At 34.7% G+C, this 18,370-nt stretch overlaps 1 protein-coding gene across 1 annotated transcript in view; it reads right to left on the bottom strand.

Annotated features, from left to right (window-relative positions):
• CCDC73 (coiled-coil domain containing 73) overlaps positions 1-18,370 on the bottom strand; it is a 165,443-nt gene that overhangs the window by 104,554 nt on the left and 42,519 nt on the right. Inside the window, exon 3 of the mRNA XM_039471253.2 lies at positions 7,390-7,461. Coding sequence (XP_039327187.1) covers positions 7,390-7,461 — 72 coding nt within the window. The remainder of the gene's footprint in view (positions 1-7,389; positions 7,462-18,370) is intronic.

Raw genomic sequence — 18,370 nt, forward strand, 5'->3', positions numbered from 1 at the left:
CTGCAGTTGGTAATTAAAAATAATTCCCACAGCTAATTTTAAAAAATAATATTGTCTGTTCCCAGATCTACATCAGCTGAAAAAAAAAAATGAATGAAAAAGGCAAAGTAAGAACATCCCAAGAATGACTTAGGAAGTCTCAAACCATTTAGGAAACCAGACAGATTTAGAAAAGCTGTAGATGTTTGAATACATCTTTCAGAGGCTATCCCCAAAGCTCTTCCTGTGAAAATAAACTTGACTCTAACCACATCTGCAAGGAAGGAAGGAAAGAATATGTCCATTGAAGACTTCAGGGATAGGTTCCTTGAGGAGCAGATTCTGAAGATGTGATCTCCAGCTCTTTCCTCTCTTTTTGTGAACAGCCTTACATACAGAAGCAAGGAATTTTAATATGTAACAAATTTGTAATGGGAAATAGCTCCACTACCAGATCTCTAAATCTACATCTTCAAAAAAGGCTTAGAATACAAATAAAATAAACTAATGGCTTCACAGATAAAATAACTAAATGCTCCCATTACAGTCATCAAGCACTAGAGGACAGTGCCTCTTGGTAAAGACATCTGTAAATACTTCCATGCAGAAAGTACATAGAAAAATAATTGCTATGGTCTAGCTAAGAAAATAAAAGAAAAAAATCAGTGGGCAAATCAATGACACTGCTCGGGGAGAAATCAGGTATTCAACTTCTTATTTTATTCTCAAACTTGCAAAGAGAAAGTTCTCTAAATATTAAAAGTAACCTCTCCCTTGGAGTCAATGAGCTACTCAGATAGGGGTATCTCAAATAATCCACAGATATTCTCCCTGTTTCAGTCTGTAACTGCTAACCTTGGATCTCAAAACGAGAAATACTATTTTTCTTTATGACATCATGCCCATCAAATTAACGAAATGAGAAATATTATTTTCCTTTATGACGTCATGCCTATCAAATTAAAAGACAGGGATTTATTATATAAAAAGAATTGCAAAATTAAGTTCCCTCCTGGTTTTTTCTTTTCCTTTTTTTCCCCCTTAGATCACTGACAACTTTCCTGTTCATAATCAGATCATAGCTAATTTGGATGTTGACTTACTGGTACCTTTGTGTATGATCAAACCAAATTAAAGATCTCCATGAAGTGGCACCTTTGTGGGCAAAAAGTTTTACTGACATTTGCAGTAAGGTTCAGATCTACCCATGTAAATAAACCTCTACTTATGTTTATAAAATACCTCTAAAACCAGATGCTAAGGAAGAACTAAAGCCAATAGTACGAAGGCCTAATCAAGAAAAGATGAGTCATACCTTATGAGTATGACTAGTATAAAAATAGGCACAGTAAAAATGAGTCGGCCTTTGAACACTGTTGTTTTATAGTCAAAAAACCCAATTAATGAGATAAAGATTTGTTCAATACCTTAAGACCATAAATAAAATAAACATGTCATCTTCAGTGCTACCTGAAGCTACCTTTTTTTTTTTAACAACTATAGATATGTGTTGTGCTTTATACAGTGTTCCTTTAGATCAAGATAAGTCAATACCTATTTGTTTTTTCCTGAGAAAGTAAAAAATTTACCTAGACAGTGATGCCTCAGGGATTTACCGAAGAATCCTAAGGATGTTAAACTTCCCTGTAACACTACACTTGTATAATATGGGGACACGTTTTTTCTGTGTTCTAAAGATGAGGAGAGTTGTAAAACTTATTCCGTTTATCAACTTACTGTTTTAGCAAGGTCATGAAAGTTTCAAAAAAAGTTTAGAAGTTTGTCAGAACAAAGCACACTATTTAGGGTATGATTTATCTCAAGGGGTAAATCTATCACTCCTGATGAATTATAAACCATTCAATACTTTCTAAGGCTGGTTACCAATAGACAAGAATTTTTCTGGGTTTCACTGGCTACTTCAGACACTAGGTTCCAAACATTTCTGAAATCACCCCATCTCTATATAACTTACATCTTCTTTACTGGAACCTCTCCCTCAGGAACTTAAACATGAGTAAGAGTTTTGTGGCTTAAAAATAACTTTGGGTTCTTGCCATGAAATCTTTGCCTAAGCCAATGTCTAGAAGGGTTTTCCAATGTCATATTCTAGAATTTTTATGGTTTCAGGTCTTAGATTTAAGCCTTTAATCCATCTTGAGTTGATTTTTGTTAAGGTGAACAGATTTTTTTAACAACACCTAGCAAACTTTTTTTCAAGAAATATTTTGATAATCAATAACTTCCTATATAAACTATATCTCTTTGATCTCTATTTCTAATAAATGTTACTCATGGACAAGATTAACAAAAAGCCTGGTACTGCTTTTCCATTATTTAAAGAAAGGGAAATCCATGACAATTTAGTCTCTGTCTGAGCAATAACTATGCTTCAAACAGATTTATTAGAAACTGCCCCCAGATTAAATCTACTTGTAATCTTGTTTGTTGATAGGTCATTTTTGAAACTGAAATGGGAAAAATATCAGGCAGGATACACTGCAACAGTCTCAACTGACCCCTAAATCATGACTCCTTACCAGAGGTTAAGTCAGCCCAGATGACAGAACTTATTCTACTCAGCAAAGCTTGCCAAATGTCAAGACATTAGAGAGTTAATATTAATAGCAGCTATGCCTTTGGTGTAGTCCATGATTTTAGGATACTGTAAAAATAATTAGGGTTTCTGATCTCAGTAGGAATCCCAATTTCAAGTAGTCAAAAATTTTAAGTGTTCTAATGCTTCCTTAGGGGATGGTTATCATAAGGCCACACTAAAAGGGATAATATTAAGGCTAGAGGAAGAATCCTAGCTAATCTTTATGACATACAGTCCTGGCCCCCCCATATCCAAAAAGACAAATCTTTGAAGAAATTTTAAAAGGCTATTTTGGAATGCCTACAACTGGCTCCAGAGTCTGAATAAAAAAATGTGATAATAAATTACAAAAAGAAAATCACTTTCAGGACAGACACTTGGTGGCACCAGAGGACCTCAATGGAACTTTGTAAAAATTTTATAGGAAATTACTCATCAGAGCAAAGACATATTGAACATTATACTCAATTAGCATTGGTGGTGAAATTTTACTAATATATTGAAGATGTCTCTGGTGTACAGCTGTCATTAGCACTGTCCTGGTAAAACTGTTATCTTTGTAAACCCAAGCATTAGGATCCCTATTAACACTTTCAAATGGATTTCCTAAAATTAACCCCTAGAGTGGGTTTTGAATATGTTCATCATTGCTTCCATCTTCTCAGGATGAACTAAAACTTCTTGCCAGAGAGCTACAGTTCTGAGTAGAAAAAGAAAATAGCTTGATTTTGTGTTTCCAACCTGAGGATCTGAAAGGACAGGGTTACTCATTTTATTGGGACTGCGATTAGAGAACTTTGCAAAACCTTTGTCATTTATTTAGAAATTCACTGCCTCCACCATCCTGAAACTTGAAGAAAAGTAGACAGAACTAATAATAGCACATTGTATCTGAAACTCTTAAACTTCCATGACCAAGAAAGTTTAATAGCACATTGTATCTGAAACTTAAACTTCCATGACCAAGAAAGTTATCTCTAACTCATAACACCATGAAGTCCACACTCCCCTACATTCATTGACTTTTACCATATAAACTTGTTAAGAGTTTGCCCTATGAAGTTCGCTACTTCTCCCCTGATTTTAGGCATTACCTTACTTCAGACAAATGTGGTAAAGTACTCCAAGGGACTCATGTAATATGTTTCAGAGTCTCATCACAAACAGATAAAAGTGGCTTTTCTTCTACATGACCGAAAGCTCAGAGATAGTGTCTTCTACAAATGACCTCAGAGAGAGAAAACAAACATCTTGAAACCATGTTGGAAATAATCCTACCAAGGACATTGACTGCTAGCACAGTAGCTAAACCCCCGGTCACAGATCCTTGAATTAATGTCTCCCAGATGAACAGACACTTGGTTTCACTAATACTTGGAATGCCATTCCATCAAGAAACTTAAACCTAAAAAGTCTTGAGAAAACTTCAGAAGCAGACATCTTCAGAAAGAAACAGCTACCTCTCAAGAGGTATGAATCAAGACAGTCTCTACCCAAGACCGACAGAGTCTGTTTTTATCTGGCCTGTGAGCCAAAAATGGCTTTTATATTTTTAATGGGTTAAAAAGAAAAATTTAAAAAGAATAACATTTCTAATCACCTGAATATTGTATAAAATATAAATTTTAGTGTCCATAAAGTTTTATAGGAACATAGCCACACTGATTCATGTAAGTACTGTCCATAGCTGCTTTTACACATAACAACAGTTGAGTGGCTGTGACAGAGACCATACTGTCCACAAAGCCTGAAATATTTACTATATGACTGTTTATGTAAAAAACTTACTAACACCCTATTTAGATAATCAGAGCCAAAGACTGCAATGCCTCTATTTGCAGGCTTTTGTTCTTTATTTTCCTAGATATTTTCTTCCCTCTTTCTTAATCCAGCCCCTTGAGTAAAACATACTATTTATTAACCATGATGGTTTCAAAGGTTCCTATCTTTAATATTGCTGTCTACATTGTTGGCCACTCTATGGTATGAGTCCAATTACTAATGGAAATTTGTTTGTTATTTGGGGATGGCCTCTATTCTCTTGGTTTGATATAGTTATTCCTGGCTGCTGGCTTAAAAGTGATCTATAAGTTCTGATAATAAACTTTTCCTTAGTGTTTTTCCATGTTGGTGTGTTCAGAAGTGTGACTTCTGGAGTCTTAAATACTGTTGCACAGCCAACAAAGTATGATCCAACAAAAAACAAAAAGGAAAAATTGATACACACACGCACACATCACCAGAAACCTCCTTGCATGTCATCATGACTCTTCATCAAGAAGCATAAATCTTGATCACATACTAAATAATAATGGTTTATTTTATTCTCCAACACAGGTTGAAGAAGCAAAAGGGGACTGAGAACTGAAACCACCGCATCAATATAACAGAGCTATTCAGAGTAAGAACTGAGAATACCTGTGTCAATACAACTTAGTTTTTGTTCCAGTAAACCTTTGCCCAGTAAATATAAGACTATAAAAACCAATAAATTATATCACTGTTAGTTTCAGGTAACTGCTGCAAAAGAACTTACCTGAGACAATTGTTTATTTGGGTAAACATCTGGTTTATCAAACAATTTTACTCCTAAGAGTAGTTTCAAGAGCTTCATGTTGCTACATTCACAATCCTAAAATACTACACTACAAAATTTTCCCAATCCCCATCAACATTCTGCCTTAAAAGATTTGCCTAAAATCACTTGTACCTAGGCCGTATAACCCTCTGCACGGTCCAATACTGATTTGCCTCTTTTGAAATACTAAGACTCTGTAGAAGTAGTGCTTTCAATTATTGCAATGAGTTTCAATAAACACACCTGCTTTATTAACAAGTTGTTTGGTGACATTTGAGGGAATGCAACGAGGCAATTCTAATTTACACTGCTAACATTTGAAAATTCTTGTTTTGCTAAAAGTTGGTAAAGACAGGAATCTGGGTCTTTTTTTTTTTTTTTTTTTTAGATGGAATCCAGCTCTAATGCCATTTATTGAATAATCTGCTCCTCCCCATTGATTTCAAAGCCACCATTAACATTCACTAAATTATCTTACGTATTTGGATCTATTTCTAGACTCTGTTGTGTTCTACTAAATAACTATGAACACTGCACCAAGCTATTTTAATTATGACAGCTTTATATTATGTTTAAGAATCAAGTATGACCATTTCATTCTCTTCTTTTTAAAAAATGTCCCAGCCACTCTTGTATGTTTATTTCCACATAAACCTTAGAATAAGCCTAACTACCCTAAATATGTTCTTGACATTTTAAATTGGATTTATTTATTTTTAGAGACAGGGTCTTACTCTGCACCCAGGTTGGAGTGCAATGGCACAAACATAGCTCACTACAGCCTCAAACGCCTGGCTCAAGTGATCCTCCCATATCAGCCTCCCGAGGAGCTAGGACTACAGGTGCACACCACCACATCCTGCTAATACATGTATTTTTTTTAAATAGAGACAAGGTCTCACTATATTGCCCAGGCTGGTCTTGAACTCCTGGCCGCAAGTAACCTTCCTGCCTTGGCTTACCAAAGCACTGAGATTACAAGCGTGAGCCACTGCAGCTGGTCATTAAACTGGGTTCATTAAACTTACCAATTAACTTTGGGATTGTGATAACTTTATGCTGTTAGCTCTATGCAAAAACAAGATATAACTTTACATTTTAAAAACCATTTGAACATTAGTTGTACTTAATGTTTACCTATTCTTTCCCCCCACAGATAGATCTGTTTCAGACTTGTCCTTCATATAATTCAACCTTGATTTTACTCCCATAATCTGCACACCTTTGCATAGGTCTAGCCTCGAAATTCCAATTTCTAGTTTGGTCTATCCACTACCAACTGATTTCTGATTTCTGATGTTACCCCCAATTCCTGTTTCAATATTACCAAATCATGAGAACAGAAATCAGCATACTTACACTTTCGGTTTTTAGCTGTTTAGATTACTTTAATGGAACAGCATGAGAAGCACTATAAAAAGTGCTGCAATACAGATAAAGCTATGGAGAAAATAAGAGTTGATACTATTTTTTAATGTTTGGTTACCTTATATAACAACACCCTGGGAAAATAAACATACTAGTTATGAGGTTTCATTCTTTTCAAAATATTCTCACTCCTCTACAACACATAATGTGTTTCTCAGATGTAAAATAATTCACAGTATGGTAGTTTTCAGAAGTATTCACAGTGCTATATTAAAAAGCCTGAGCAAAATTTTTATTCTCAGTTTTCTGGAAACCCAAACGTTACCAACAGTTTTAGTTGGAATTTTCTTGAGATTTTGTTTAAAATAATGCACTAACCCCTAAATATGTTAGAAAATTTAAAAATTAACTTGGTAATAAGGATTAGAATACATTTTCAAATAGATGTTATAAATACTCATCTGAGAGAAACAAAATACTCACTGTATTAGTTAGCTTTCATACTGCTATAAAAAACTGCTCAAGCCTGGGTAATTTATAAAGGAAAGAGGTTTAAGTGACTCACATGAGGCTGTGGAAGCCTCATGAAACTTAAAATCATGATGGAAGGCGAAGGGGAAGAAAGGCATCTTCTTTACAAAGCAGCAGAAAGGAGAAGTGTTGAGCAAAGAGAGAAGAGCCCCTCATAAAACCATTAGATCTCACGAGAACTATCAGGAGAACAGCACAATCATTTGGGAAACTGCCCAAATGATTCAATTACCTCCACCTGGTCTCTCCCTTGACACATGGGGGTTATGGAGATTGTGGGGATTACAATTCAAAATGAGATTTGGCTGGGGACACAAAGCCTGTTATCACTCACCTTTTGCCATTTAAGTTCCTGTGTCTCCACAATAATTTTACCAATCTGCTCTTCATATTGAATTTCTGCTTCCTAAGTCAAAAAGAAAAAGAAAAGTGCTATAAAAATAAAACCTTTAAAACTTCCAGTTTCAACTCTTTCTGGAGAGATATAGAAGTAGCATACTCCCATCTTTACAACAAGAAAAAAATCTGGACCAACTGCAAATTAAACAGACAGTCCAGCATACTGAGGTCCCAGATCAATAAAATCTGGATAAAGACAGGTACCTAGAGAAACAGAACCCTGACATTTGCTTACCTGGGACATAAGCTACTGAGGGCTGGAAAGAAGCTTCAGTGAAAAGTCCTTAATTGCTAAAGGTAGAATATGGGCCACTCTAAAAGTATGAATCCCCTGGGGACCCCTGAAATAGGGAGATTTATACTCTCTAGCAGGCTTTTCTTCTAGGAAACCCACCAGGTGCTTACAGAAAAGGAGAAAAATCCTATGAAAGCTTTCCCCTGCAGCACTTGTGATGTAAGAGAAGAGCAGTCACAAGCCATCTTCCCTGTTTTCTCTACAGATCAAAACCCTCATCTGCAAGGAGGGCAACAGAAACTACAGCTAAAAGCACTAGTGGAAACCCTCTGCAGCTGGGCAAGGGGACCAAAAATCATCACTGAAAATTCTACCTAGACAGACCTATCTTCCTTATCTCCCCTAAGCAGCAGCTGGAAAGAGGAGGACTGGGAAAACAAAACAACGGTAGTTCTTTCATTGTGGGAGGGGCAGTAATACATGCTAGATCCAGCATTACATACGAAGAAGGGACCAGAACACTCATGAAGATTTCTTCCTGAGACTCAGGTTTGCCTAAGACTAAGGTTTAATGAGAATATCAGAGAACACCCTTCCTTCCCTATCTTCCACCACTACCATAACAATAAGCAACAAGTAAAAATAACAAGGAGATACAACAAAGTGAGCTGCAAAAACAGACTTTCTCTGGAAAGCAGGACAAAGAAAAGACCCAAAATCAAGTGGGGAACCCAATGCCAAGCAGGAAGCAGTCATTTAGAAGTAGTCTCTGGTTTTGTTTAAAATAATGTAATACTCCTGAATTAGCCCACATCATAAACATAAGATATCACTAGAGAAATCTGAAGCATCTGCTGAAAACTTTAACAGGCAGAGTTGAAAACTGCCTGGTGTCAGTATTGAAGGTGTGCTCCAACAAACATACACAGATCCCTTCTAGAAAGACTAGGAGATTTTTTTTTTCCTTTGGTTCCTTTGGTATTTAAATAAATCTCTGCAATCACTAGCTGGCCACTAATATAAAGCAAAGTCAGTAGCCACAAACAACAAAGACAACAGACTTTACATATTAGTTCAAAGACCCACTAAACTAAGACAAGAAGCAGGAACCCGTAGAAAGTGAGAAGAGTCTGATTTCCAGAGCTGCCATATATCCAAAATGTTTTCAACAAAAAGTTACAAGGCATGCAAAGGAAGAGCAAAAGTGTAGCCCTTGATATGGGGGAAAAAATTAATGGGAATTATACTTCAGGAAGCCCAGAAATTAAGTTTTAATCAAACTATTTTAAATATGCTCAAAGAGCTAAAAGAAACCATGTACAAAAACAGAACTATTAAAAAGATAATAAATAAATGCTACAAAAAAACTTGACAGTCATAAATTTGACAACTTAGAGAAACTGGCCAACATCTTGAAAGCCACGAACTACCAAAACTCAACCAAGATAATACAATCTAAACAGCCCTATAATTATTAACCCAAAAAGAAATCTTTAGACCCAGATGTTTCACTGGAAAAAAACTACCAAATATTTAAAGAATTAACACCACTATTACACAGTCTCTTCCAGAAAAATAGAAGAGGAGGAAACACATACTCACTGATTTTATCAGACTCTGATCAATATTTCTCACTAATTTTGATGCAAAATCCTTAGTAACACATTAGCAAACAGAATCCAACAATACAATTTCAAAAATATATACCATGACAAAGTGAAATTTATTGGAGGTATGCAAAGCTGGTTCAACAGTTGAAAATCAATCAGTATAATTTATTACATCAATATGCTAATCATACAATCACATCAATTGACACAGAAAAAGCACTTAACAAAATTCAACACCCATTCTTGATAAAAACTCTTAACAAGTTAGGAATAAAAGATATTATCCTTGATAGTTGTAAAGAACATTTATAAAAACCCTACATTTAGCATCATATTTAATGGTGAAAGACTGAATGCTTTCACTTTCTAAGATCAGAAACAATGCAGGGATGTCTATTCTCACTGCTTTTATTAAACATAATACTGAAATTTTTAGCCACTACAATAAGGCATAAACAAACAGATTGGAAAGGCAAAAATAAAACTGCCTCTATTTACAGATTATGATCGTATGCATAGAAAATACTAAGGAACTTAAAAAAAAAAAAACTCCCAAAACTAGTAAGTGAATTTAACAAAGTCACAGGATACAAGATTAACATACACAAAAAATATCACATTTCTATATTTTAACAATGAATATGAAGAAACCAAAACTAAAAACACAATTTATAATCACATCAGAGAAAATGAATTATATAAGTATATACTTTAAAAAGCATTTATAGGATCTGTATGCTAATATATACAACATAAATTAAAAACCTGGTGAGTGAAAGCACCCTTACCCAGAAGAACACACAATGATGATTCCATTCAAATGAAATGGTGGAACAAAACAAATTGAGTATTGTAAAAAGTCAAGATAGTAATTATCTCTTGGGGTGGGCATTAAGAATAGAATTTGCCTGGAAAGAGGCATGAGGGAGCTTTCTGGGTTGACGAAAATATTTTACATCTTGGTAAGGTTTTCTATTATACAGGTGTATCAATCTGTAAAAATTCACTGTTCAGCTAAGATGCATACCTTTCATTGTATATAAACTTTAATATAAGAGAAAAAACTGTAAAGAAATAGGAAACTCTGTGTAACGATACTTACTTTATTTTACTTTTTGAGACAGAGTCTCGCTGTGTCACCTAGACCCAGGCTGGAGTACAGTGGTGTGATCCTGGCTCACTGCAACCTCTGCCTCTCAGGTTCAAGTGATTCTCCTGCATCAGCCTCTCAAGTGGCTGGGATTACAGGTGCACACCACCATGCCCAGCTAATTTTCGTATTTTTAGCAGAGACAGAGTTCACGATGTTGGCCAGGCTGGTCTCGAACTCCTGGCCTCAGGTGATCCACCCGCCTCAGCCTCCCAAAGTGCTGCAATTACAGTCATGAGCCACAGCACCTGGCCCATGATACTCATTTTAAATATCAGGAGGAAGTATACTTTGAAATCATCAGAATTAAGTCAAAAGAGGGATAGATATGCGATAAAGCAAAAATTGTAAAATGTGAATGTGATATAAGCATTCACTGTAAAATTCTTTCAGTTTTGCTGTATGTTTGACAATTTTCATAACAACATATTGGAGAGAAACTCACTGTCAAACACAAAGTTAAACACACACTTTCATGAAAGTTGTCTCATTTAGAACATTTTTAGCAGCAAGTAAGAACAACAAAATCCAGCTCATGATAGCTTATGGGAGTTACCATCTCACATGAATAGGAGTCTAAAAGTACAGTGCATCTATAATTGATTATTTCAGTGGCCCACTCAACAGTATCATCAATACTATAGTTCTGCTCATCTTTCCATTTTGCCATTATCAGTGATTTTCATCGGGCTTTCCACCCCTCATGGTTGCAAAATGGTTACTTTCATTGCAGAAATGAATGACAAATCAGAGAACATCTTGCAGTAGAAAAGTGTATTCTTTTTTTTTTTTTTTTTTTTTTTTTTGAGATGGAGTCTCACTGTGTCACCAGGATGGACTGCAGTGGCGTGATCTCAGCTCACTGCAAACTCTGCCTCCCAGGTTCAAGCGATTCTTCTGCCTCAGCCTCCTGAGTAGCTGGGATTACAGGCATGTGCCACCACGTCCAGCTAATTTTTGTATTTTTAGTAGAGACAGGGTTTCACTGTGTTAACCAGGATGGTCTCGATCTCCTGACCTCATAATCCATCCACCTCAGCCTCCCAAAGTGCTGGGATTACAAGGGTGAGCCACCATGCCCGGCCCTAGAAAGTGTTTTTCCTTAATAAAAGGTTAACAAAACCCTTCTCAGAAGCTTTCCAATACACATTCCCTAATATCTCATCAGCCATAATTGGGTTGCATACCCTCTCCTAAGCTAGTCATTGGCCGGCCGGGAGAGTACATTAGATCTTTATGGGTGATTAAGACCAGTAAGACTTAGTTGACTCACATTCATGAGAGGTGGACCCTCTGACACAATTAGGGTTTTTCCAACACAGAAGGGAGGAAATTCATACCAACAGTATATACTACAAGATACATAAGTGAGGAGAGGTTACAATATTTTACAGTAATGCCTTTCTGTAGTCAAAACATTGAAAGAGGAAATAAGTGTACATATATAAATTTGTTTTGGGAAGGAGTGTACATAAAACATGCATCTCTTCTCAAAGCAGTTGAACAGAAAATGTACAAGATGCTGTTTTCATTATGTAGGTCTGGTTCTCTTTTAACTACTTCTCTTTCAGTGGTTAGAGTGGGTTCTTAGGTCTTACCATGATCTAGATATTGCTTTAAGTACTTTTTATTTATTAATTCAATCCTGGACATAATGAAATAGGTTCTCTTACTATTGCCATTTTATACATAAGGAAACAGATAGCAAGAAGGTAAATAACTTGCCTAAAGTTACAAAGCAGGTAAATGGCAGAGCCAGTATTCAAACTCAGATCATCTGTCTCCAGAGTCTCTGAAATGCTGCATTACATTACCTTGAAGAGATTGCAGATGCTGCAGAACAATATGGATTGTTATGATATATTCCTTTCCTTCAAAAACTTTGGAAGTTAATCTTTATATCCCCCCCATATTTAGGAAACCATTCAAAATCATTTTACCTATGTTAAACATGCAAGCACAATCTGGTTATTTGGTAGACCATCTCAAAATAACAACTAGAAATATTTGTTGAATGAAAAGCAAAAGAATTTGAGAATTGCTATGAATGTTCTAATATTAACAGATATTTTTCTATATCAGAAATCTTTGTTATAGAATAAGTTGACCAATGTGAAAATAGTAGTTTAAATACTATTGAGAAAGGTTTGTTTAAATACAAACTTTTAGGCTAGCTCATGAATGTTAGAAATATCTTGAATACTTTTAAGCTAATCAGACCAAGAAACTATCTGGAAGAGTGATTAGTATTTTCTTAGACAACATGAGAAAATGAGTTGAGCAATTTCGTAGGAGGTAGATTATGAGTTTGAAAAGGAATGTACAAGTACCCAATTACAATTTTGGCTGCTTGGACATGTGCCTGGTGTACGTACCTAAATCTGTTCAGGGTCAAGAATTGAAGAGGCCTAACCAGTACATAGCCTATCTTGTAAAACTACAGCCTGAAGCAAACACTTTAAAAAAGGCATGACACTTTCTAAAGGTTATAAAGAGTAAATAAACCATCAAATTACTGCTCTTTTATTGTTTTTGTAAAACACATATCCTTGTAGTCCTAAGGCATCTAATAAAAAATAAACACTTTTAAGATTCTATATTCTAGGTACTTTACTGAAGTTAGAGATAACATTTTTTAATCAAATTTAATACTTTTTCTCAATGACATTTCATACAAATTTTTATTAGTAACTTTTAAAAGTTGCTTAAAGAATGAACAGAAGAAAAAATTAAAGTTATAATAAAAAGTTAAATAATAATTTTTAGTAGAAAGCATAATGTTAATAAAATCTTACTCTTGTATAAGTATATTCTAATGCTATTTTTCTGCAATGTGGCTAACACCCATTTTATCAGTTTTTGATGTGATATAAAGGTAAGCATTCTACAAATCATAATAATCAGAAAGGCGTATGATTCTATCCATACCATTTTAATTTTATGAGGTATTGAAATGCTGCTTAATGTTATTTACTACAAATTATACCATTGATTACCCAGTTTTTTCTCATACTTTTCTTAGAAAATCATTATTTTAAACCACCGAAAACTCCACTGACTTATTTATTGCTAAATTAGAATCCAAAAATTTATTCTTTAGATATTTAACAAATTCAATGTGCCCTTTCTGAACTACCCTAATACTTTGCTCATGATTCTATTATGATACATAATACATACTATGTTATAGTATAGTCATTAATTTGCATGGCGTGTAATATCCATTTAATTTTCAATTCTCTTAAGGCATAGATTGAGAAATGGCTTGTAAAAGATTTCAAATTAATGCACAATTTAAAAGCCTAAAAGATTTGTGGTAGAGATCTTTTATCCCCACTGTAGAGATGATTTGGCTCAGAAATATATTTTGTTTAAAAACTTTCAACTTACCTCCAATTTTTAGAATCCAATAGATTTCATGTTGAAATCTGGACTTCTAGTTTCTCTTCAATAATTGAAAAAGCTGGATAGAACAGAGCCTATTTTTCTACATGCCAATAATTATTTGGAGCTGAATGGCAGATGTAGGTTGAACTGAAGATATAAGTTTTCCAGTTCAACATAATTCCTACCCTGCTCACATCACATGCCAACTGCCCGAATTATGAAGGAAGTTGTTTGTTACTTGTTTGTTACAAATAAAGAAACATGTAACAAACATCTATGCATCCCCACTCCTTATCAGTAATTCTATCTATCTGATAAGGACATGTATCAGAAATGATGACTAACTTTTAAAATGCACACATTGTGGATTCAATATAAACTATTTTGTTGATTCAGATTTTTAATTTGTATATCATTATAAATTTCAAACATTCAATGTTTTTCAAATATTATCATTACCATTTTAGGTTCATACAGAAAAAAATGAGTAATATCCCCTCTTACTTTTATTAATTATTATACAGCTAAATAGTGAAATATGGTTTAGTAAAATAAGATGTCTTTTTAAAAAAAACTTTATAATAATCCCCCCTTATCCATGGGTTCACTTTCTGAGGTTACCCAGTCAACCACTGTCCAAAAATAGGTTAATAAAATACAGTAAGATATTTTGAGAGAAAATGAGACCACATTTGCATAATTTTTATTATAGCATATTGCTATAATTGTTCTATTTTTAGCTGTTAACCTTTTATATGCATAATTTATAAATTAAACTTTATTACAGGTATGTACATGTAGGGAAAAACAGTATATATTGTATAGGGTTTGGTACTATCTGAGGTTTCAGGCATCTGCTGAGGATCCTGGAACTTATGCCCCACCAAAATAAGGAAAGACTACTACATTTTGTTGTTCTACCTACCAGCTTATAAAACACTTACTGTGTTTTGCTCATTACAACTAAAGACATTTTGCTATCTAACCCTTTACAATATAGCTCAATTTTATGTTGACAACTTTATTCATTTCAGCTAACTTATTATATATGTTAATAGAAGAGCACTGGACAAGGAATGGGGAAATAGGAGTACAAGTTTCTGGGTTTTAGGTTGGTCTAGAAGGTATCTCAGGTCACTTTCATTTCTAAATTTCTATAATTTCTGCAAAAAGACTAATGACATAGAATACATCTCCAAGATCATACAGACAAGAGAACCACAAAGAAATGATCCTGATAATCAGCATCTGATAGTTCACTAGAGGCTGAGAAACAGGCAGATCCACCAGTAGTCTTATGAGAATAGGCTTTAGGTTCAGGGACTGCCAAGGAGGAGGAACTCTGGCAAATATCCTAGAATTTTAGTTGGAACCCCAAAAAGCTACACTCTTAAAGTAGAGAGTGGAAATAAACTAGTCCTCACAAAGATGAAAACAGCTTCCAGGCAGCTCAGTCTCTGAATAGTAAAATGATCTGCCCAACTCCAACTTCCAGAAGCAAAAGGAAATCTCTCTAAAGAAAAATAATACCATCCGAAGCTTCAAATTTCCTTTGCAATTTTTCATGCACAAAGTCAGTCATTGGATCAAAATTTACTTCACCAGAGAGAAGGTCAAATGACCAAAAACCAAGAGAAAAAGAGAGACAATAGAAATGGATCTATAAGAAGTCCCGATAATGGATTTATTGACATAGACTTCAAAATATATATGATTAACATGCTAGAGGAAATATACAACAAAATGAATTTCCACAGAGGACAGAAAATAATAAAAGACAAACCAAATGGAAATGTTAGAAATGAAAAATATAGTAAATCACATTAAGAACTCAATAGAAAATTGAGTTTGTCAGCAGGTCAAATTGAAGACAGGATTAGTAAACTGAAAGGACAGAAGAAAATAGCCAGACTGAAACATGGAGAGAAAAAATTATCAAAAATATAGACCAAAAAAATCAGTAATAATATAGAAGATTTTAACAAGACTGACAAAGTTGATCTATATAATTCATATTCACAGAACACTACATCTAAGAAATGCAGAATATACATTCTTTTCAAATTTATCAGTGTTAGAATATTTACCAAAATCAATTATATGCTTGGTCAGAAAGCAAATCTCCACATATATTAAGTGACTGCAATTATTTGGACTATATTATCTGATAAAGTAGAAATAGGCTAGAAATCAACTTTTTAAGTTAGCAAAAAATAACATACCCAAATATCCTTAGAAGAAGTATACTTCTAAATAGCCCATGTGTTGAAGAAGAAATTACAATAAAAATTAGAAAATAATTTGAACTAAATAATAAAAATACAGGCCGGGTACATTGATTCATACCTGTAATCCCAGCACTTTGGGAGGCCAAGGCAGGCAGATCATGAAGTCAGGAGTTCAAGACTGGCCTGACCAACATGGTGAAACCCTGTGTCTCTACTGAAAATACAAAAATTAGCTGGGCATGGTGGCACGTGCCTGTAGTTCCAGCTACTCAGGAGGCTGAGGCAGGAGAATTGCCTGAACCCAGAAGGTGGAGGTTGCAGTGAACCAAGATTGTGCCACTGCTCTCCAGCCTGGGCGACAAAGCGCAACTCTGTCTCAAAATAAGAATAACAATGCAATATAAAAAAATTGGAATCCAGCTAAAGCCATACTGAGAAAAAATTTAGTCTTATAAATGTCTTATATTAGAAAAGAAAAAAAGGTGAAAATTAATAAGCAAAATACACATCTCTACAATTTCAAAACAAAACAGCAAATTAAATTAAATAGAGGAATTAAATAATAAAGAGCAGATATTAATAAAACATAAAACAAATATACAATGGAGAGAATCAAAGCCAAAACTTAATTCCTCGAGAAGTTAAGTTTTGGCTTTGATTCTCTCCATTGTATATTTGCTTTATGTTAAATATGTTTTATATTTGTTTTATGATAAATCCTTGGAAAGACTGATCCAAAATTCCTACTCATCCATCATGTCCCAAATGAGTTATTCCTTCCATGAAGCCTCCCTCAATCTTCCAATAAAGTTAGGCATTTCCTTATCCATATCTTTAGAGTATCTTGTGCACACCTTTTTTATTACATGATGTTATAATAAGTGCTAAAATATGGCATACTAAGTCCTCAATAAATGTTAAATGAATCACCAAATACAGTTTGCTTGCTTAAAAAAATATGTATCGTATTCAATTTGTACTATACTATTTATTGGGTTTTCACTCTTTTTTTTTTTTTTTTTTTTTTTTTTTGAGACGGAGTTTCGCTCTTGTTACCCAGGCTGGAGTGCAATGGCGCGATCTCGGCTCACCGCAACCTCCGCCTCCTGGGTTCAAGCAATTCTCCTGCCTCAGCCTCCTGAGTAGCTGGGATTACAGGCACACGCCACCATGCCCAGCTAATTTTTTGTATTTTTAGTAGAGACGGGGGGGTTTTCACTCTTTTAAAGCCCTAATATTTTTTAACTTTTTATTGTGAAATAATTTTAAATTTACAGAAAAGTTACAAAGATAGTAGAGAGTTCCTGTATACTCTTAACTCAGCTTCCCCTAATGTTAACATCTAGGTCACAATGATATATTTAACAAAAGCTGAGAAAATAACATTGGTACTATACTATTAATTAGAACACAGAGTTTATTTCAGATGTCATTACTTTTTCCACCGGTATCTGTTCCAGGATCCAGTCCAGGTTGCCACATTGCATTTAGTCATCATGCCTTCTTGGATTCCTCCTTTCTGTCACAGTTTCTCAGTCTTTCCTTGTTTTTACTGACCTTGACACTTTTGAAGAGGCATCTTGTAGAATGCCCCTAAAATGGGGATTGTCTGATATATTTGCATGATTATACAGGTATGGGGGAAGAATGCCATAGAGAATAAAGTTCCCTTTTCATCACATCATATCATGAATATTTGATATTCACATGAATCACTGATACCAACATGAATTATTTCTGGAGATTTTAACTTTAATCACTTAATTAAGGTGGTGTCTTCTGGGCATCTCTATTGTAAACCCAGTATTTTTCCCTTACATATTCTAGTCATCAGAAACAAGTCACTTATGCCACAAGAGGGTGAGGGTGGTGGGGAGTAGAATTAAGCTCTGCTTCCCAGAGGGAAGAATAGCAAACAATTTTGAACAAGATCTAAAATCACTACAGAAAATTACTAAATAATTTGGAAAAAATATTGTGTGACTATGTAACTACCTTGTTTCTCCTTAAAGTTTCAGCCATTAAATTCAGCATTTATCAGTGGATACTGCCTGCAGCAATCATTACTGTGGTTTTCTAAGGGTGATTTTCTATTTCTCCTTTTCCTCCTACATTTAGTAGCTGAAATTCTTTTGCAAATATTTTCCCCAGCCGAGTGTAGTGGTTCACACCTCTAATCCCAATACTTTAGGAGGTTGAGGCAAGTGGACCACTTGAGCCCATGAGTTTGAGATCTGCCTGAGTAACATAAGGAGACCTCATCTCTACATAAAATTTAAAATTTAGCCAGGTATAGTGGTGCCAGC

Source organism: Saimiri boliviensis, chromosome 6 (assembly GCF_048565385.1).
Source record: "Saimiri boliviensis isolate mSaiBol1 chromosome 6, mSaiBol1.pri, whole genome shotgun sequence".
NCBI classification, from domain to species: Eukaryota; Metazoa; Chordata; class Mammalia; order Primates; family Cebidae; genus Saimiri; species Saimiri boliviensis.